General features: G+C 46.0%; 1 protein-coding gene across 1 annotated transcript in view; it reads right to left on the bottom strand.

Moving 5' to 3' along the window:
* dnah3 (dynein axonemal heavy chain 3) overlaps positions 1 to 22,096 on the bottom strand; it is a 54,142-nt gene that overhangs the window by 6,154 nt on the left and 25,892 nt on the right. The window contains exons 26-56 of the mRNA XM_014158986.3: positions 21,579 to 21,693; positions 21,253 to 21,451; positions 20,954 to 21,062; positions 19,649 to 19,939; positions 19,394 to 19,485; positions 19,061 to 19,280; positions 17,632 to 17,766; positions 17,376 to 17,487; positions 16,973 to 17,214; positions 16,109 to 16,209; positions 15,679 to 15,784; positions 15,315 to 15,444; positions 14,886 to 15,122; positions 14,310 to 14,413; positions 13,821 to 14,115; positions 12,765 to 12,944; positions 12,386 to 12,509; positions 10,689 to 10,845; positions 10,399 to 10,542; positions 9,817 to 10,176; positions 7,173 to 7,479; positions 6,842 to 7,007; positions 6,300 to 6,516; positions 5,463 to 5,645; positions 5,042 to 5,240; positions 2,668 to 4,809; positions 2,182 to 2,407; positions 1,761 to 2,005; positions 1,395 to 1,511; positions 1,069 to 1,226; positions 237 to 404 (exon numbers count right to left, since the gene is read on the bottom strand). Coding sequence (XP_014014461.2) covers positions 237 to 404; positions 1,069 to 1,226; positions 1,395 to 1,511; positions 1,761 to 2,005; positions 2,182 to 2,407; positions 2,668 to 4,809; positions 5,042 to 5,240; positions 5,463 to 5,645; positions 6,300 to 6,516; positions 6,842 to 7,007; positions 7,173 to 7,479; positions 9,817 to 10,176; positions 10,399 to 10,542; positions 10,689 to 10,845; positions 12,386 to 12,509; positions 12,765 to 12,944; positions 13,821 to 14,115; positions 14,310 to 14,413; positions 14,886 to 15,122; positions 15,315 to 15,444; positions 15,679 to 15,784; positions 16,109 to 16,209; positions 16,973 to 17,214; positions 17,376 to 17,487; positions 17,632 to 17,766; positions 19,061 to 19,280; positions 19,394 to 19,485; positions 19,649 to 19,939; positions 20,954 to 21,062; positions 21,253 to 21,451; positions 21,579 to 21,693 — 7,581 coding nt within the window. The remainder of the gene's footprint in view (positions 1 to 236; positions 405 to 1,068; positions 1,227 to 1,394; positions 1,512 to 1,760; positions 2,006 to 2,181; positions 2,408 to 2,667; positions 4,810 to 5,041; positions 5,241 to 5,462; positions 5,646 to 6,299; positions 6,517 to 6,841; positions 7,008 to 7,172; positions 7,480 to 9,816; positions 10,177 to 10,398; positions 10,543 to 10,688; positions 10,846 to 12,385; positions 12,510 to 12,764; positions 12,945 to 13,820; positions 14,116 to 14,309; positions 14,414 to 14,885; positions 15,123 to 15,314; positions 15,445 to 15,678; positions 15,785 to 16,108; positions 16,210 to 16,972; positions 17,215 to 17,375; positions 17,488 to 17,631; positions 17,767 to 19,060; positions 19,281 to 19,393; positions 19,486 to 19,648; positions 19,940 to 20,953; positions 21,063 to 21,252; positions 21,452 to 21,578; positions 21,694 to 22,096) is intronic.

Below are 22,096 nucleotides of genomic sequence, written 5' to 3'. Positions count from 1 at the left end.
TCTGTCCCCACCCTGAGCGTTGGTGATTCATCATGCAGAGGCCATAGAGACGCCAGATTTAGACTTCGCATTTATTTAACAGTTCCATTTCACACCATGCTGTTCATGTAAATAATTTACCGGTTTCTCACAGTTATTTATCCTGGGAAAAGGGAGTTGTTTTGGACAGTAAATCCCGGTAAATCTCAGTAACCGGGTTCCCGCCATTCAACCTTAGTGTCCACTGTCCAACTAACCTGAGGGGATTTAGCCCCGCCTCCAGTCTGCCTGGGAAGTGTCAGCAGCACTCCATCCAGCAGCTGATTGGTCTCCTGGTTGTCCTTGGTGATGTCAGCATTGCTGTGGAGTCCAAACACGCCAGGTTCCGCCGCGATGGGTAGGTTGCGGATGTAATCAACATAGGTCTTGAAAAGACAAACAGTACAAATAAGTTCAAATCCAATAAAATTGTACTTGTCACATGCTTTGTAAACAATAGGTGTGGACTAACAGTGAAATGCTAATTTACAGGCACTTCCCAACAATGCAGAGAGAAAGAAGATAAAGAAATAATAGAAAAGTAAAACACTTAATAATAAAAGTAATAGATACACAATGAGTAACTATAAAGTGGCTATATACAAGGGGTACCAGTACTGAGTCGATGTGCAGGGGTACGAAGTAATTGAGGTAATATGTACATATAACTAGGAATAAAGTGACAGTAGCAGCACCGTATGTGAAGAGCAAAAAGGGTCAATGCGGATAGTTCAGGTAGCTATTTGTTTAACTATTTCACAAATTATTTAGCAGTCTAAATGCCAATTTATGCTTGACCTGGCAATGTGGTCCAGAGGCTCCATACAAGAGGGTGTGACAAAATCTAAGCAGATACCAGTAGACTGCCCCTAACCACAGATCTAGGATCAGATCACTCTACCCCCAATGCACTTCCTGACCCCTGAATCATTAAGACGACAACAAATATCTGAACCTTAAGGGCAACAGCATAAAGATAGCATCGACAATGGATATGACAGTCCGCCATCTGATAAATGGGTAAAGATATGACGGAGGTGACAGTAGTACCTGGTACGGTCCGTGAGGGGGGATATAGTACATGTCTCCCTCACACACGTGGTAGCCCTCCTGCTCAATCAGCTCCCTGCTGTAGAAGATGGACAGTAGAGACACCAGCAGACGCCTGTCCTTGTCGTCCGTCACCCTGCCACCGTAGTTACACTCACCTGAAAGGGAGAGAGAGGAAATGTATGTGTCCGTCTTCCACTAGTTCAGGTTAGTAAACCCTCCTATGCTCTGATACAAACAGAGAATGAACCTCTTTTATTGCTATGTGATACAGTCTCCCTCTCCCTCTATACTAATCCACACAGCTGTGTCTTTGGGAGCCTCACCAGTTAGGTAGGAGAGGGCCTCCAGAGGAATCTCCTCATACTCATCCAGGAACATCTGGATCTGCGTCATACTGATCCTCAGGTCAGACTCATTGAACTCATACGGGATATTCCAACCTTGGGGTCAAATGCGGAAAAAGAACAATGACAAGTTTTGACCCTTTAACTCAAGTTATAAGAGAGGATATTCAATGCAGTGACATTCGTTCATCATGACGTATATTGGAGGAAAATGTGTTTCCCCAGAGAGAGAGAAGGAACAAGGGTATAGGATGAGCGAAAACACCAAAATACAATTTCAGTGACTGAGAAGGGGAAGACATTTTGTTTTAAGAAAAAAGAACCATAGAAGAGTGTTAGTCTCACCTAGAGGTCCGAAGGTCCTCCTCTCCTGCACCAGAGCATGAAAAAAGCAGAGACCAAACAGCAGCTTCTGCCACGCCTCCTGTTTCTTGGAGCTGTTGAAAAAGGCGGGGTCGGAGATGGGGTCGCTGACGTAGGAGCGGAACAGGTTGGCCCTCATCCCCTTGGGCGGCTCGTTGGTCATCTTCACCCCATTCTGCAGGATGCTGACTGGGAACTTGTCAGACGGGTAACTGGTCAACCACAACCTGTGAAGTTAGCAATGATAGTGTTAGTTTAGTTTGTTGCTCTTGGTTTTATTTGTAGGCAATACAAATGTATAGGATCATAAGCAACCAGAATATTACAACCAGGGTATTACAAACCAACTGCCTGGCCAATGGCTATAATAGATAAAAACTCCCCCTGCCCTGAAACGGCTGACCTGAAGGTGGGGTTGGTGTTTTCGGGGGTGATGCCCTCCTCACAGATCCTCTCCAGGGCGGGCATCCAGCTGGTGCACAGATGACAGTTCTGTAGCACCACCCAGGTGCCATCCTTGATGGCAGCATTGATCATCAGGGCTGCGATGGGCCCCTGGCCCTGGCCCAGGGAGATGGTCTGGGTTTTACTGCCCCCCATTTCAAGGTCGTCAGCAAACTTTAGCAGACCTGGAGACCAAAGGAACATTTAAGTACTGGTATGAACTTTTGAGCACTGAAAAATCCAATCAGATGTGACCTCTTTAATGCAGATGTATAACAGATGTATGTAAAGTTGGTTAAAGACTAGTTTAGTTTGAATAATTTATTGATGCATCATAATTCAATAAGTTAAGTGAGCAGGACACAAAAAACCCAAATAAATATCCAAAACCTAAGTTAAAGCACAGAATACAGCTCAAAAGTCACATGTATCTCTAATAAATTACCCGCAGTGGGATCAGATCCTGGAGAGAGCACAAAGATGAGAGGAGAGCAGCAGTTGGAGTCGTTGTAACTCCCGGCCAGGTCAAAGGTCGGGGGCTCAATGTAGCTGCGCCCCATGTTGTCCACAATGAACTCTTGCACCGCCGGAACCAGCTTGTCCGGCCTGAAGCAGCGCAGCACCACCATGCGGTGCATCCCCACCAGCATCCTCCAGCTGTCAGGCAGCTGCTCCTTATGAGGCTTCCCCGAATCGTAGATCTTCTTCCACTTGGGAATGTTGTCTCGGACGTGCTCGAAGAGACCTTCTAAGTTTGGCAGCTTGGATGCTCTTACGATTTCTGACCAGGACTTGTCGGATAGCCACTCAGGAGCGGGGTTGGGGTCGGGGTTGTCCAGAGTGATGCCACCGGTGAGGAGGAAGCGCCAGATGGTGTCGTCCACCTGGCCCTTGCCTTGCATGATGCCCACGGTGAGGAGCAAGGAGAAGAGCAGCTTGTCCTTCTCGAAGAGCGATCGGCACACGTTGTTATAGATGCTGATGGTGAAATGCTCCACAATGTTCTCGATGCGGGTGGCCAGGTCGTCGCTCTTCAAGCTCTGGGCGATGGACTGCAGGTAGAGGTTGATGAACCAGGTGAGCGAGTACTGGTACATGGGTTCTATGTTGGCCAGCTCCGAGATGCAGAAGAACAGGATGGACGAGTGCTCGGCCACAGGCCGGTAGCCCATGCGAGTGTCGTCAATCTCCTTCTCTGTGACACTAGCAATCTTCTGCTTCTCCGAGATCTCCTCAGACAGCACCTTGGAGGAAGACAGGACCTTGATGGCCGTTTCGTCTTCTAGGATGTTACCCTCTGAGGAAGACAGGATTTTGAGGATTTTATCCTCAATCTCCTTCAGCTGCTTGTTGTTGGCAGCACTCTCCAGGATCAGCTGGTTCTTCTTCTCTTCTAGTTCTGGTTTCTCCTTGGCGGCCATGATGCCCAGAAGCTGGTCCTCCAAACCCAGTGGGGTGATCATGAAGTTTAGCAGGCAGACTTTAACCGCCACCTCGGGGAGGTAGTGAGGGCTTCTCAGGCTGGTGGTCATGTAGAAGAGGAAATCTTTGGAGTACTCCACAATGTTCTCACCTAGCTTCATGTACTCCACACCTTGTTGTCTGAAGGTCTGTTTCAGCAGCACCGGTTCCAGTACTGCATCAAGTTCTTCTCCAACGTTCTCCAGCAAAACAGGGGTGCCGAACGCGATGGAGTTCTCCAGTGTTCTCACATAGTTGCCGTCTGACAGCTTGATGACGGCCAGCTTGTTGGCCTTCTCCATGTTCTTGATCCACTTGTTGGCCTGGCCCTGTGGGTCGATCATGAGGGGCCAGCGGCGTGAGTTGGACACGATGATTCCGTTGTCAGTGGAGAAGGAGTCGACGGGCAGGCCAGCGATCTGCCATGCCCGGATGGACACCTGGTTGCCCAGGGTGTTGCTGAGGGTGAAGTCCTCGGAGCATGGCACCTTCTTGGCCTGGCAGAGCAGATGCCACTCCCGCTGGCACTCCACACGGTAGTCCACGGTGAAGGCCCCCAGGTAGGACACGGTGCCAGAGGAGAGGAGCACGTCGCCTGTCAGGTTGGTGTACCTGATCCCCAGCAACCGGGCAGCCTCCGTCCACCTGTCCTTCTCCCCACCCAGCCCTCCAATCAGCTGCTCTGCCCTGATCAACTTCTGGGAGCACAGCTCAATGTTTTCTTCCAGGTCTTTCTTCTTGTTGCACATGGCCTCGAACGTGTTGTTCAGGTCCTGGAGCTTGTCCACCACCTCCTTCAGCTCAGCTCTCTTCACGGACAGCATCTGCATCTGCACCCCAAGCTCGTCCTCAGCCTCCTTCAGCTTCTCTATCTTGGGGGCCACCACTTTGGACACACGCTCGTACACCTCCATGGCCCGCACCCACTTACAAAGGCCCTCACAGGCAGAGGAGACGTTCTTGATGATGGAGGGCTGGAACTCGGGGTTGTCGATGAATTTGTCGCGGATCTTCTTGATGTTGGCGGCAGCGATGTTGTCTTTGTCATAGGCTTTGAGGTTCTCCAGGAATTTCATGTCTCCCAGGAGCTTCTTGGAGGGGCCCCAGAAGTCCTCAATCATCTTACCTGTAACACAAATAATCAAACATAGAAAAAAAAACATAATTAAGCCCATGTTTTTTCAAACATATTTACAGAAAAGTATCTGCTTTCGTGCATAATTTCCTGTTTCATCTGTGTAATTTAATGTTACATAAATTATCAGTTTGATGATAAACATTTAAACTAGGCCCATACAGTACATTACAATTTGATTATACAATAACAGTGTCTTCTTTACAATGCAATGAGTGCTTACCTGAGCCACCAGGATCGGGCTTCCTCTCTGGCTTGATGCCTTTCATGATGCAGATGGACTCCATGACCAGTTTGACTAGACCTGGAGGGTTCGACATGGACTTGACCACTGTGATGTCTGAGGGTTTCAGGGTGTCCAGGGCTGACAAGGCAGCCTCAAGGGCAGGCATGGCCTCCGCCAGGTCACCCTCACACTCATCCTGAAAACAAACAGCAGGCAGTCACTCACATTTAATATAGAAACTACTGTCATATGTCAACATTTTCTTCCTTACTAGCAGTTCTAACATTACAGATACCGAGCTAATTGTAATTGGAACGTGCAACGCCAAATATGTAATTTACAGTATATCGTCTTTATAATTCTAGTGTGAGTCGATCGGAATGATACAAGGTGTTGTAATGTGACAGTGTAGACGTACCTTTATAGCTTTGGCTGCTGCAGCAGCATCGTTGGCCACCTTCTCGTCTGCCAACACCAGCTCTTTCTTAGCATCCACGACTACCGTCTCCTTCTCAATGTTGACCATCATCTTATCTGTCTCAGCTGATGTCTGGATCAGCTCTGGCTGCAGGGCGGTCAGCTCCTCCTGCATTATCGATACCTGTGGAGCCAACATGGAGTGGAGTCATTCAGATGGAAGGGGCAGAGTGCTTAAGGCTTGTAACATAATGTTAGTCAATTTAGGGACTTTACAATGTGAGTTTTTGCTCTTTGTATTGATTAACTACGCCTTATTGTACGTTAAAGGGTTAAAGCTGCAATATGTAACTTATTCACATAGAAATGTGAGTTATAGATCTGTAATTCTCATCAAAAGCAAGTCTCTAAGAAGCGATATCTGTTCTATGTGCGTTATTTCTATGCTGCCCGTTCTTAAGTTTTGTTTAAACATATTTTACTTTCGGTTTTGTACACCAGCTTCAAAACAGCTGAAAATACAATATATTTGGTTATGGAAAATACTTTTCACAATGTTTAGATGGTACAATGATTCTCTACTCTATACTTGTTTTGTCACATAAACAGAAATTCACATTTTAGCAACAATGAAATGGCGGACCAATTTTTGCACAGTGCATCTTTAAGACGTGATGATGGGATACCGAGGCCTCATAATTCCCACAATGGGGATTCTTCTGCCAATCACGTGTCAAAATAGGCCATAGTTGTCTGTTAACTCTGTACCAAGGCATTGTAACTCAGCAAATAGAAATGGGACTTATGTAAGTAGACTTAGTTCACTAAACTATCCTACCTGAGATGCAGCAAAGTACAGTTTCTCCAGACCCACAATGTAGCGGTTTCTCTGAGTGTCCACCTCACTCCTCTTGGAGTTGAGCAGGACCTTGTATGTGAGAATGAGCTCCAGGTACGACGTGGGCGTCACATAGTTGTGTCTCCTGAGTTGAGAGAAGTACCTCTCGGACAAACCTCCCACACTCTCCTGGAAGGTTTTACACATCTCCACCACACTGAGAGACACACAAATCACTGACTTGGTAAAACAAATCCATGAAATGGGAGGGGAGTTGTGACTGTTAAACGATGTCCCTTTCGGTCACAATAAATTGACAAGGGTCAAGCTCATGTACATTTTCATTAAGTGTGTGGTCATCAATTTGCAGAAACCTGAAGAGAAATTGAATATTAAGTACCTAGTCTGTTGACTATTAGCTAGTCCAGTAGCCTACCATAGACTACTAGTAGCCTAGCAGCTAATAGCTATTTCGCAGCTTGTAGCTAAATCTACAGAGAGAGACACACTAGCTGGATGTTATGAGTGGATCAGTTTCTTACTGTAGCCTGACGTTATCCTCCAGCTCCACGTCCTCCAGGAACTTGTTGGCCACCATTTCCAGAGCGTCTTTAGGCCAGGCCTGGAACCAGTCGATGGTGCAACAGTTGATGAGGGAGGGGAACATCCTCAACCGGTTTCGGAAGGCATCCCCAATCGGGCTCATTGCTATTCCAAAGACAAACACCATCACTGTTTAGACATGAAGACTCTTAAATCAAGTTAACTCTAATGTGGGATGTGGGATTGAAATCACAATTACCAGTAAGGAGATTAAGTATGGGGGGTAACCTGGTAATAATACTAAATGTATGAAATGTTGAAGGTACCCACCGAGCACAATGTGAAGGTTTGCCTTGACACGCTCGATGAAGAAGTTGTACATGGAGAGTGGTGTTGCGTCGATCTTCTTGCCCTCCACGCGTGCGATACCCTGTACCTTGTCAATGATGTCTGCGCGCTCGTCGGCTGGGAAGATGTTGGGCACGTCGCCTGTGTTGAGCAGCATGTTGATGTCCTCCACAAAGGCCTCGTCCTTGATCTGGCTGTCATTGAACAGGAACACCATGTTCTTGCCCTGCAGGCCCGCCTTCAGCATCAACCGCTTTAGGTCGTCGCGCCACTCCGACACTCCGTAGTTCTTGGTGAATAAATTAATGAATTGGACTCATGGACTTATTTCCAGACTTTCATGGACTTTATCAGACGGGTAAAAGAATGGGCAGGACTGACTGTACTTTGGTCACTAAAGGTGCTTAACATACAATCCAAATGGGAATACATATAATACATACAATATACAAATGCAAACCATCATCAAGACTACACAAGATACGTAGCCTAATTAGCATGACCTCGAAAGTCGAAGAAAACCCTCAGTTACCCGTGAGTACTTCTCAGAACCTTCTTTCAAACCCTCCCGCTGGCCCTGGGATTTAGGGACAAACTTTGTGACTCATTACAGCTGAGGTAGGCTACCAACCCCCAACCTGTGTCTACTGTCTTGCTGCAGAAGGCCACTTCAAACCTATGTGTTCGGGCACAGGTTGCCAGGGAACAGTCAGCTGACCCAGTCAGCCAATCAGTGGTCTAACCTCGGGTTGCCACCAAAAGCGATGCCACGACGGGCATCCCTTCACACGCCCAGGCCGGCACCAACCCGGCCTCCACAGCTCCTGTCGCCGGTCCTCGACCAGAGCCACGCCCAGTCCCATCCAATGTGCTCCAGTCAGCCAACCCAACGACAGAGGTTCAGCCAGACCAGAGACTGCGAGTGCCCGAGCCTGTCCCGTGACGGCTACCGAGGCCCAAGTTGTTCCAGAAGCAGGCCGAGCTCCCCTCCACACCCCAGCTGGTGCCAATACGAGCAGCATCTGAGCAAGACAAGCCGCTGCCAGTGTTGCAGCCTGCCGTGTGACCAACAGAGCTCAAGGAAGTCGAGACGTTGCCAGAGCTGCAGCCCGACCAGCAACCGCCAGCACTCAAGCCTACTCTACCTCTACCTGCATACTGCCAGTCGGATCTGCAGTCACCGGTGCCTGAGTCATTACCACAACTGAAACCTGAGGACACACTCCTGCTAGTGTCTCTCCTGGACCAGCCATCACCGGACTCAACTCCAGTGCTGGTCCCTACACTGCCTGCTGCCCTTGCAGACCTGCTTGGCCTGGACCTGACGCCCAAGCCGACTCGTCAGACAGAGTCCCAGTCGACGTCCCATCCAGCAGTAGAATCTCCAGCACCATGTCCTCTGGACCTGCTGACCTGATACACTATCTGGTCCCAGTATCCACTGCCGTTCTCGAGAACCAGTCAAGCCCTGAACTGGGCGCATCGCCAGACCCAGCGCTGGATCCGCTACCTGGCCCTGTCCAGTCCAGGACCCATCGGCCGACTCAGCTACAGCCCTGGGTCTGCCATCTATTCTTGTCCCAGAACCAACGCCATCGTCTAACCCAGCGCCAGTCCTGCTACTATGGCTCTCATCGGCCCATGTGGGCAGAAAACGCCACTGCCAGACCCACAACCAGCACTGGGTCTGAGGCTCCATACCACCCTCAGGACACCGCCTAATCCGGCGCCAACCCTGGATCTACCGCCTGGACCAGATCTAGGCCTTCCTCGGGGTCCGGAACTGGATACACATCCTGCCCCCTTGGGAGAGCCACCACCCAACCAGCACTCTCTCCCTGAAGATGCCTGGCCCGCCTCGGTGGGCTGATCTCCTCCACCAGCCTGGACACCTCCAGAAGCAACGGGCATGGACCACCCTGACTCCTGCTAGACAGCCCAGCCTCACAGACCTTGTGAGCACCTTGTCCCTCACTGCCCGCTCCATCCATTCCACTCAAAGGGTGGCGACATTTTGGGGCGGCTGTAGAAAACCGTTACAGTTTCCCATGAACCCTCTCTCTGGCCCTGGGACTTTGTGACTTCTTATTTTGTGACTTCTTACAGCTGAGGTAGGCTACCAACCCCTCGACCTCAGCCTGAGTCTTTTGTCCTGCTGCAGAAGGCCCCTTCACACCTATGTGTTAGGGACCAGGTTGCCAGGGAACAGAGTCAGCTGACCCAGCCAGCCAATCAGTGCCTAGCCTGGGGTTGGAGACCCGAGTCTGCCACTGAACTCTTTAGTTGTTTCCAGGAGGGCAGGTTGAGACAACCTCTAAACTCCTGTCCTCCACCCCAACTCACATCTGGAACCTTTCCAAATGGAAAATCCTTCTTCTGGACTCAATGACTGGTGTTTAGAGCGTTGTTGACCATTAACCACTACCACTACCACCTCCTCTGTAAAGTTGTGTGTCTATTTGGTGTGGCAATAAAGTGTGGATTGTATCCCTGTCTACTGCTGGTCATTATCAGTCCTCTTACCTATATATTTAAACCGGCACCTCTATCGGAGACCAGCACATGGTGGCGCTATTTTTCACTAAGCTACATTCATTAACCTTCAGAGTTTTCTTTATCCGGTTACCTTGGTTAGTTCAATCTGGAAGAGGTCGTAATCGTTGATGAAGGTGCCCAGCTTGGTGGCGCTCTGCCGTCCTGAGCCCCCGATGCCCACCAGGAGAAGATGCCCGTTGTCCTGCTTGAGCACACGGCAGATACGCGAGATGTGCTCGATGGCAAACTTGAACATGACGAGGGACATGGGTGCCTTGCTGATGTTGTTGAACTCGTCCAGGTAGTAGTCCATGACGTTGGTCAGAACGTGCAGGTCGGTGATCTCGTCGTAGGCCTTGGCGTCCGAGTCGGGCTTGGCGTAGTCTCCGAAGAACAGGCTGCGGATCGTCTCATCCACAACCTTGCCGCTAGGCGTCAGGTGGGTCAGCAGCTACATACAACAGGGGACAGTAGAATGGATTTAGAGTTAATAACATGTGCATTGCTCTTGAACTAGTAACCATCAGACTAAGTTCAATTCAGTCCCTTAAAATAAATCCCACATACACTAACGCAGAAGCCTGACAGAAGATACATGGTAAATCTTTGAAAGACAATGATCATCCAACAATGAAGAACTGTGAATGTATAAAAAGTGTAATGTGGAACTTACCTTATCCATGCTCTGCTTGAAGTAGCCGGAGGTTCTCTCCTTGACAATGTTGAAGAATGTCTCTCTGTCCTCGTTGTCGATGAGGCGGTCGTAGAACACACGGTAGACCTCATGGATCCACAGGCGGATCAGCTTGTCTCCCTCCTGCTCACACAGAAACAGATCATACATAAATGAATATAAAACATTTAGAATCTCCATACATTTGTATTTTTATAAGGTAAAGTATTTAGTAAAAAATGTATATAGAAGTTGTATAAACGTTATGAGCTGTTGTCGTCTGGCCTTGCCTGGAGGTGCGTGGGTGGGCTGAGCAGCACCCCGCGGATCACCCTGGCAAAGTCCCTGAGGTTGAAGATGTAGTGGGACTTGGAGGGAGTGGGCAGGAAACTCTCCATGGCATCCTGATAGACAGCCATGGTGGCTTGCACCATGATCTTCCCCAGTCTGGACACAAAGACAACATACAGTGCATTCGTAAAGTATTCAGACCACTTGACTTTTCCCACATTTTGTAATGTTATTCCCTTATTTTAAATGTATTCAATTGCTTTTTTCCCCCTCATCAATCTACACACAATACCCCATAATGACAAAGCAAAAACTCTGGCTCTGGCTGGGCCACTCAAGGACATTCAGAGACTTGGTCAACTTGTCTTGGCTGTGAGCTTAGGGTCGTTGTCCTGTTAGGAGGAGAACCTTCGCACCAGTCTGAGGTCCTAAGCACTCTGGAGCAGGTTTTCATCAAGGATCTCTGTAATTTTCTCCGTTCATCTTTCCCTCGATCCTGACTGGTCTCCCAGTCCCTGCCACTGAAAAACATCCCCACAGCATGATGCTGCCACCAAAATGTTTCACCGTAGGGATGGTGCCAGGTTTCCCCCCAATGTGACGCTTGGCATTCGAGCCAAAGAGTTCAATCTTGGTTTCATCAGACCAGAGAATCTTGTTTCTCATGTTCTTAGAGTCCTTCCGTCTGGCCACTCTACCATAAAGGCCTGATTGGTGGAGTGCTGCAGAGAGGGTTGTCCATCTGGAAGATCCTCCCATCTCCACAGAGGAAATCTGGAGCTCCTTCAGAGTGACCATCGGGTTCTTGGTCACCTCCCTGACCAAGGCCTTTCTCCCTCGATTGCTCAGTTTAGCCGGGTGGCCAGTTCAAGGAAGAGTCTTGGTGGTTCAAAACTTCTTCCATTTAAGAATGATGGAGGCCACTGTGTTCTTGGGGACCTTCAAAGCTGCAGAAATGTTTTGGTACCCTTCCCCTGATCTGCCCTCGACACAATCCTATCTCGGCGCTCTACGGACAATTCATTCGACCTCATGGCTTGGTTTTTGCTCTGACATGCACTGTCAACTGTGGGACCTTATATAGACAGGTGCGCGCCTTTCTAAATCATGTCCAATCAATTGAATTTACCACAGGTGGACTCCAATCAAGTTCTGGAAACATCTCAAGGATGATCAATGGAAACAGGATGCACCTGGGCTCAATTTGAAGTTTCATAGCAAAGGGTCTGAATACTTATGTAAACAAGTTATTTCTGTTTTTTTAAAATCTACAAACCTGTTTTTTTCGCTTTGTCATTATGGGGTATTGTGTGTAGATTGATGAGTAATTCATTTTATTTAATCCATTTTAGAATAAGACTATAATGTAACAAAATGTATAAACAGTAAAACGGTCTGAATATTTTCCGAATGCACTGTATGTCAGAGGTCAGAATGTATTCCATTGAGTGAGATGATCCATTGGTCCCACATATGTCCTTTCCTCAACAACAGAGATAGTTGGTTACATAAATCGTTGGTTACAAGCCTTTTAGGGGCCATTTTAATTGAACAGATATCATTTTCATTTCATTCATTTAACAGATATTAATTCATGTCTCTGTTCATCACCAAGTCCATCACTCTAAAACATAAATGGGCCTTAGAACTGCATAGCCTCTCAATTCTAGGTTAGAATACCTTTTAGACATCTCACCTATAGAAAGCAGCATCAAATCCCTTGCCAAAATGCCAGTCGGTAATGGAGGTGAATATCTTGCTCAGCGTCTCATGGTCAAAGGAGTCGATAGAAACAATATTCAAATGACGAGTGAAGCGGCCTATGATTTAAAAGAGAAACTAACTGGTAAACTTTTACAACAAAATGATATGCACCTTGAGAAAACCTACCTACTTGAAAGGTAAAACAATTTATGCATACAAAATCACTGAAGCAAAGGGTCTTGTTCAGTACGATCGAAACGTGAGAAAATGTTTTAAAATGGAGAGCTAATACCACAACTTTTTCAATAAGAAACACAAATTGATGTGCCTTACTGAACACCACCCAGTACTGAAGGGCAAAGAAAGAGTACCTGTAATGTCATTCCTCCCCCCACCAGGGGGCCCCATAGCGGATACGAACAGAATGTCCACAATGTCAATCCTGGAGGTGTCCTTCTTGTCGTACCAGTGGTAGTGGTCGATCCACTGCCTCAGCAGCTCGATGGGTGGCTGGGCGCCATAGATCTCCTTGGCAGGCATGTTGAGGTCATCTGATAGATCAAAGGTCACTAGGGTGAATCTCAACTGTATTTCCTTGATTACTCACATCCTCTCTCCTCACCCACTTTTTAAAATGTATTGGAGAAGAAAATTCAAGGTTCCTCCTCTCTGACCTTCAAAAATGCGTTTTGAGCAGGGGAGAACGACTGCCCCCTCTCATTAAAGCCACAAAGTTCAAAGCTGACCGTGGTACTGCAGGCATTGTTTGCAGAAAACAGGATCCCCCATTATAGTGAATGGGAAAATGACAATCTTCGTGGATAATCTTTGTGTAAATAAATGAACAATTCTAAGACAATCATGGTACCAACAATTGCTTCTATTACACCAGATGTATGTCCTTGAACCACACACAGAAGAAGTTCTAAGGATAATTTAGTTGCTAATTGCAGCCTGCAGTACCTTGGTCGGTACTCGACTTAAAATACTCAATGAGAGGGCGCAGCACTAAGCTAACCTGCAATGTCACTTCCTGGAGTAGCTCAAACTGCGCATGTTATCTATCCATGAGATGCCATCTTAACCAACTTTTTTGGCTTCAAATGCGCTATTGAGTCTTTATATAGAAATGAATGGTGTCACGTGATCAATGGCTTTGTCCATTCATATACAGTCATTGGTTTTGAGGAGGGGAGGAGAGAGGACGTGAGGAACCAAGGAACTGAGGATTCATACACTCTTTGAGGTGAAATGGTAGGGGAGACACTGGATGTGTCCAAAACGGCACCCTATTTCCTATTTCTTTTGAGGGGAAAAAGTAGTGCACTATATAGGGAATAGGGGGCCATGTCAGACGCACCTGTGTTAAGCATTGAGTAGCAAGGACACAGTAACGTGCTCCACTGAGTGCCCTACTCATTCCTTACCCACGTAGACAACACACTTCTTTCCCATGGGTGGCCCGAACACGCCCTTCCTCCGGCGGTCCAGCTTGCCCATGATGATGTCCTGGGTCTGGTTGGCTGAGGTGCGTGCCGAGAAGTTGATGCAGTTGGGTGTGTAGCGCTCCTTAGGAAGCTTGAGCAGAAAGCTGTTGTTGATGACTGACTTGCCCGTGCCGGTGGGCCCCACGAACAGCATGGGCACCTCATGGGCCAGGTAGGTCTGCAGGAAGAACAGCTGACGGGCTGTCTCCATGGTGGGGATGATCAGGTCTGACACCTAATAAGGGGAATAGAGAGAGAGAGAGAAGGGGAATTTCAGTTAAAGAGCATGACAACCTGGTTACTCCCATTTGAACCCCTCCAATCACTAGTAAACTGACAAGGAGAAGAGAGATTTTACAGAACATGGCCACCCAGTTACAGCTCCATTTGACCCCGTCAAGCAGTCACACTCTCAGGTAAACAACTGACATTGGCTCCAGCGGCAATAGTGGACTCCTCCTTGGTGATGGAATCAGTCCATGTATTCCACTGCCCTGTGCCCTGCTTGTGGAAGTAGTAGTCATAGATGGTGCCTACAGAGGAGGGAAAAATATGAAAAATATGACTAATTGTACCTTTGATTCTTTCACTTGCTCAATACAATAATTAATCAATCAAACGTTATTATATAGCACATTTCTTACAACAAATGCATTTCAAGGTGCTTAACAAATAAAATAATACAACGTGAAGAAGATAAAACAAAAACGTTTCTGTGCAAATGTAAAATCAAGATAGACCGATAAAATTAAGAGATAAATTGAAATAGTAAAACAATAGTAAGATAACCGTGGTTACGAGAGACTAACGCAGCAATAAATAAAAGCCGATAAAATAAGAAGCTTAGAAAGGGATGAATTAAATCAAGTAGATCATATGCCTAAGAGAACTAAAATCACCCTGGGTAAAAGCACGGCTAAAAAGTTATGTCTTAAGCAGCAATGCCTGACTGTTGTCAGGTATGGTTGTCAGTCACAGCACAACTCATTGATAGGGTCATGTCACCTCTCTCAGGGAAAACGTTGTTCTTGGTCAGTTTGACACTTTTGGGCCGGGGGTGGTTGTCATCCATGCCCATGATCAGGTTCCTGTAGAAGGCGTCAAACTTATTGCGGCTGTCCCCGTTGATGGTCCCGCCCACGCTCCACACCACAGCGAATAGGAACAGGCCCTGCAGCCACATGGTCACCTGCTGACTGGACATGGGCTCCGTGCCATCGGCCCCCGATGACGCAATGTCGTCTGGTGAAGCAGTACATGCGCAGCAACACACACAAAGGAACGCAGTCACGCACATACATACAGTACATGCAGTCAAGTTCATCAATCAATAAGAAAGGTCTTCTAAACCGTCTCCAGACAGATATAACACAGTTTATGTTTGGACTTCATAGTTCGGACATTGTATCATGAAACAGCTGTGTGTTGGCTGACCTAGGAGACAGGTGTAGAGCCTCATCAGGCTGTAAGCCAGGTGGATGGGGGATGTCGACACCAGGAAACGACACTCTCTGGAGATGAAGTCCAGACAGGGCTGGACCAGCCAGTTGAACATGTCTACAATCTGCAGAAAGACACGAGATGGTGTGTCACACATAATACAATGGAAAGGGGATACCTAGTCAGTTGCACAACTGAATGCATTCAACCAAAATGTGTCTTATAACCCAGTGGACAATGCGTGGTACAAATCATTGATTATGCTGTATGGGGATAATTATATAGGAATATTCAAATTGACCTTTCTTAAGTAAAACAAAAAAGAAAACAGTGGGTTTTTTTATGTGTCTGTTCTCACCAGGTCTCTATGTTCAGTGCTCAGGCTCTCAGGCAAGGTGTCCATGTAGGAGTCTCTGAGAGGGGCCCAGCCTAACTGGTGAGGCTCCATGTAGATCATACCACATCTGAAGATACAAGGACAGTCAGACAGCCATGTGCAATTCATTAAGGGGCAAATCCTAACTTCCACCTAAGTCAAATCCATTGACATTAATGGATGACTAAGTGAACATTCAAGTTAAGTGGAACTTAAGATCCACCCCTAAAAGCAGAACAATAATTTCTTCATCAAAGTATCAACAATCAGCAACCAACTTGCTATACTACCACTGGTTGACTCAACAACCAACCAGAACGGTTTGCTCCTTTCTTCCAGTCACAAAATACAGTAAGCCACAACATATTGAATTTGAGGACACTACTTCTCGAAAACCCCCACCCCCGCTCACCTGCTGACCGTAGCTGGGGAGGCCTGCTCCAGGTCGGCCGTCTCAAAGATCAGACTCATCTTAGCGCTCATCTGGATGATCTCGCCACTCATCAGACACAGCTACAGAGAACAAAGTACAAAACCTACCTTAGTGTTTGGCACTAGACAAACAGGGCACTCGTTATTTAATCAATGGACACTGTACTACTGTCCAAAGAGGGCAAATCATGGTAAAAGGTCACTTGTAGTCACTGGAAGAAGTAAAAAGAAAACTCAATTTACTCAAAGCCGACATGCTTACAGTAGTTGATATCAGCGCGTATGCGCCTTTATAACTTCATATTATAAAGCTTATATGTTATGTCTCTCTATAACCAGATTTCCATCCAACCTTTTTATGAGAGTAAAGTACATGTCAGATACATTTTATTTAATAGAAACAGCGACTTTGTCGGTAAACTTTCCAAATATCGACAAAACAAAATACACCAGACAAGGTGGGATCTTTTTGTGTCGATAAAATTAATAATGCGAGAAATGGCGGTGGAAACGCTTTTATGCGCAAATATTGATATAATAAACTTGGGATCACAATACGACTCGGGAAAGCATACAGTTTATTAGGCTACAGATTAAATAAGTTATGATGAACTTCACAGGGTGGTGAAAGTGCAAGGTGATGAGCTTGATGCTCCTTTCCAATAAATATTAAGGGTCTTATTCTGGTGACATGATGATCGATGCTTGGCCTTCTATCCCCAATAAGTCAATTTGATGGAAAAACATCTCTGGTGGGAAAATCTTTTTTGTAGATTTTAGAATATTTGCATGAAAATATGTTGCCAATTGAATGGAAACCTAGTTAATGAAGCTAACTCCTTACCTTCTTGTTGTCGTCCAGCACGGTGTTCATGTTCTCGATCCACACCGCGTCGATGGGCCCGTCGAAGAGGATCCACTGGCGGTCGTCCGAGGTGGAGACGGCCTGCTCCCTGAAGGAGACGGCCAGCACCCCGTCTGACCACTCGTGGCTGACCGGGTCGAAGCAACCGTACAGCTGGCCCATGGTGATGGCCTTGGGGTTGATGATCCGGTAGTCGACCGCAAACTCCTCCATCAGACCAGCTGGGAGTAAAGAGGATGGAAACATGGCGACCATAAAAATAGAATATAAAGTGTGAATCATATTTTGGTGCAATTTATTTGTTGTTGCCAAAACTGACGCTACTTATGGCTTGATAATGTGGACTTTCGATGTCATAAAGTTGCTGTCTGGTAGGACTGACCTTCAAACAGATCACCCAGGGCCCCAGCCAGGACTTTATAGGCAGAGGTCTTCCCACCCAGAGGGTCTCCCACGATCATGAAACCGTGACGCACCAGCATCATATCATACACCTATCAACACGAAAGAACCAAAGGGAGAAATTCTTACAGCATTGATCCTTATTCAACCACAATGTCTTCGAATAATAGGTGAGGTTGAGGCATCAGTGTCTCTGAGAAGGACAGAGAAATGCTGCCATTTTGTTTTTGGATGACCTGGATGATTTTGCCGATGAACCAGGGCACGGGCTGGAGCTGGAGCTTGGTGATGTTGTCATTCAGGGCCTGCATGAGAAGATCGTAGTCTGGTTTGGGAAGGACCACCCCAGGGAAGAGATCCGATATGATACCCTATGGATATAATTAAAAAATACAGTCATGTGTGAAAGACAGAGATACGACAGTTTAAATGTGCACTAAAAGAAAGCTTTGACAGAATTTGCTTCTGTGGAGAAGCATAAAATTACTCAGTTTGTAATGATGACATAGGTGCATAGTGTTACCTAGCGTTGATTTTTCAGTGTAACATTTCTACTGTTAATACCGGAGTGAAATTAGCACTGTAAATGTTAAATTAACACTTATTGGTGTAAATGAACCCCAGTGTTTTAATAACAAGAGTTAAACTAAAACCACACCCATCATTATCAGATTTCCCAGCATTCTCTTATTGCAGGTGTATTTTTAGAAATGTTTATTTCAATATCTATGTTTTTGCATGGTTGATTAATTTTTAATTTAACCAGGCAAGTCAGTTATGAACAAATTCTTATTTACAATGACAACCTAGGAACAGTGGGTTAACTGCCTTGTTCAGGGGCAGAACGACAGATTTTTAGCTTGTTAGCTTGAGGATTCGATCTAGCAACCTTTCGGTTACTAGCCCAATGCTCTAACCACTAGGCTACCTGCCGTATGCTACTCAAATATAAATAACATATATTTTTCTATACTAATCCAATCTGTTACTTGGACGTGTTGCACCCGTTACTGAAATGGTTGTTCCAGTTAAGATGCTTTAGGTAATCTCATATCTTATTCTTCCCAAATCTGGCAGTCATTCTAAATGCAAGTTGTAGGTGAATACAAATATTTTAGATCCCCACTCTGGCTGGATTCTAATAGGAATTACACATCACGTTGCTAGCCAGCATAATGTGGCTTGATGTGGCCTGTAAACAATGAGTTTGAGGCAACTGTATTAAGGTAAAACTAGGCGCTCAAAATAAGGCCTTATGAAATATTTATTGTAATAATTACATTTGAATGATAACATATTTGCTTAGGATCTCATCTGGTAAAGGCCACAGGACTGAACATTACATTACATGAATGAATGCAACCACCATTTCTCTCTCACTAACAAATACAGTCATGGGTGGTAACTCATCACTCGAAAGGCACACTGGGAAATGCAGTGGTAATTTAACACTGAAAAGTGTGGACCCGTATGGACACTGGAACTGTGTTAAATTTAACTCTCAGTGTTGATTTAACACTGGAGAATTTGCTGTGTGACAATGATGGCATTGGTTACCTAGATAGAGAAATTATGTAAAAAAACAGCCTGATAAGATATACAAAATCAGGGTATACCAAATCAGTGTGACAAAGCTGAATAATCCTGAAACATAAGCAACATTACTTGAAACAGAGGCACATCCTGGGCCAGAAACTTGGCCATGTTGACGTCCATCAGTGCTCTGAGCAGCAGAACACTCTCGTTCTCCTTCGGGTACTTCAGTTTTAGGTTCCCCGCGGCAGTCAGGACTGATTTCACGGCGCGCATACCATAGTCGTAGTGATGCTGCGAGGACAGCTGCTCTGAACACAGGCGGTAGGTTGCCACAATCTTCCCGGCAAGACTGATAGGAACACCAAGAAAGTTTTTTTTTTGTTGAGTCAACGTGAGAAGTTAAAGAACTATGTATGACAAGACAACCACAATAGATTAGTTATATATCAGTATGATTCATACCTACGAGACTCGATAAAGCCCACAGAGTAAAGTGAGATCTCACCAATGAGACCATAGTCAGGCACCATCATAGCCACCGTACGGAAAAGAACCTGCAAGAGAAGATTGACAGCTCCACACTCCCAATCTCATTGTTTTTCTTGCAATAAACCTAATGCAAAACTAGTTGAACTATACAATGTAAATTGTGACCTATCCCTTTTAAGTTTCAAATAACTACTGTTGATCCTATAGTCAGTGGTAGGTGTACTGTACCTTGAGGTTGTCTGGGAGCTCGGCTCTGCCTGCATAGCCAGGGTTCATGGTGATGAAGACGGAGCAGGTGGGATTGAGGGACAACTCGGTCCCCTCGAACATGAAGGTCTTCAGGTCCCTAGCAATGGCCTGCTGGATACTCAGCACCTGCTGGGCCACCACAGACAGCACCTCCACTTCGATTCGGTTGAACTCGTCGAAGCAGGCCCAAGCCCCGGATTGTGCCAGTCCTTTGAAGAACTTACTCATGGCCTTGTAGTCCAGGCCGTCAGAGCAGTTGAACACCACACACTGAGAGAAGCAAAGAACAAGATATAACAAATCAAATTGTAGTGAATGAATGCAATTAAATATGATACCTGAAGACTGAACAAACTTTGGGTGAAAAGTTAAGACAGTAATGCATTAGTAGGGTTCTCGAGTGGCGCAGTGGTCTAAGGCACTGCATCTTAGTGCTTGAGGTGTCACTACAGACACCCTGGTATGAATCCAGGCTGTATCACAACCGGCCGTGATTGGGTGGCACACAATTGGCCCAGCGTCATCCAGGTTTGGCCGGTGTAGGCCTTCATTGTATATAAGAATGTTCTTAACATATTAGAGACTCAACAAAGCTCCACCAACTCAAGGTCATGGAGAGAATTCTGTTGGAAGAATGTTATATGTTTCTTCATAACACCTAAACTGAAATCAAAACAGACTGGCTCCCTACACCCTTGTTGGAGGGAATGCGGTCTACTGAGGTTGGATCACTCTCATATCTTCTGGACTTGCCCCGCAATCTAAACTTACTGGGGAGAAATAAGATCTAACATTGGAAAAATAATGGGATTTGACATAGAACAAACATTCATTTCTTTGTACTTGGGTGAAATACCTGATAACTTAGACAACAGAGAAAAGTACCTCTTGAAGGTCCTACTGGCAGCCAGTAAAAAGGCTATCACTAGGAAATGGCTACAAAAAGACCCTCCCACAGTGACACAATGGATAGACATTGTAAAAGAAATACACCACATGGAGCGTATGACCTTTGCTTTAAGAACACAAGAGGAGAGAGGTCAGGAATACTGGGAAAAATGGGTTTCGTACTTGAAAAAGGTCTAATTCAAAGATGTCAATGTAACTAATATGATGAAGGTATGATGTGCACTGTAACTGACAGATCTTTTTTGTTGTTCTTTTTTTTAAACTTTATTTGTACTTTGCGTTCCTATAATAAAAACAAAGTATATAAAAAAATAACGTTCTTAACTGACTTGCCTAGTTAAATAAAGGTTAAAAAATACAAAAATGATCATGTACCTGCTTAGCCAGAGCTTTGGCCAGATCCTTGGTGGTCTCAGTCTTGCCTGTCCCTGCAGGGCCCTCGGGGGCTCCTCCCAGGTTCAGCTTCAGGGCACCCATCAGTGTCCTATGGGAACATGTAACATGCAACCTCCAACATGACATGACTGTTCTCTTTTCATAGACATAGAGTACCTTTCAATATCCATATGGAATAAAGTTATGTCCAGCAACTGTGCCCATGTATGCATTATAACCATGGTCATTACTATGTTAGTGGTAAGTCAACCAAGTCGGGGTTACAGTTGATGACTGACCTATAGCAGCGGTCAGTGAGTGGGGTGATGACCAGACGGCCGGAGTTGCCCAGGTACTCGTAGCCGTACTTGACAGTGGTGGTGATCATACGCAGGCGCACGTCTCCGTCCTCCCAGAAGTACCTCAGCTGACTGATCCAGGAGAAGTCATTCAGGGAGGAGATACGGTCCTCAGCCAGTTTAGCTACCACGTCCCGAGCTGGGAGAGAGAGGAGAGAGTGTGTGAGTGAGAAAAAGTGTGTGTGTGAGAGATTTGACACCGACTTCCTCTGGGGTGAACTCAGAAGAAGAAGAAGAACTAATATAAAGGAAAAAGTGGGACATACCGTGGACATCAATGACTGTGAGAGATCCTAAGGTCATTCTGGCCCCTCCATTCAGCTTCCCACGCACCAGCTCCACAATGACAGCTATTTGGGCATTGCTCTTATCCACATAGGCCTTAGAATGGATCAACACATACAGTACCAGTCAATAGTTTGGACACACCTACTCATTCAAGGGTTTTTCTTTATTTTTACTATTTTCTACATTGTAGAATAATAGTGAAGACATCACAACTATGAAATAATACATGGAATAATGTAGTAACCAAAAAAGTGTTAAACATATCAAAATATATTTTATATTTGAGATTCTTCAAAGTAGCCACCCTTTGCCTTGATGACAGCTTTGCACACTCTTGGCAGTCTTTGGTCTGATGAGTCCAAATTTTTGATTTTTGGTTCCAAACACTGTGTCTTTGTGAGACGCAGAGTAGGTGAACGGATGATCTCCGCATGTGTGGTTCCCACCGTGAAGCATGGAGGAGGTGTGATGGTGCTTTACTGGTGACATTGTTAGT

This window comes from Salmo salar, chromosome 19 (genome assembly GCF_965601325.2).
Source record: "Salmo salar chromosome 19, fSalSal1, whole genome shotgun sequence".
Lineage (NCBI taxonomy): Eukaryota > Metazoa > Chordata > Actinopteri > Salmoniformes > Salmonidae > Salmo > Salmo salar.
This window is presented reverse-complemented; position numbering and strand designations above follow the sequence as displayed.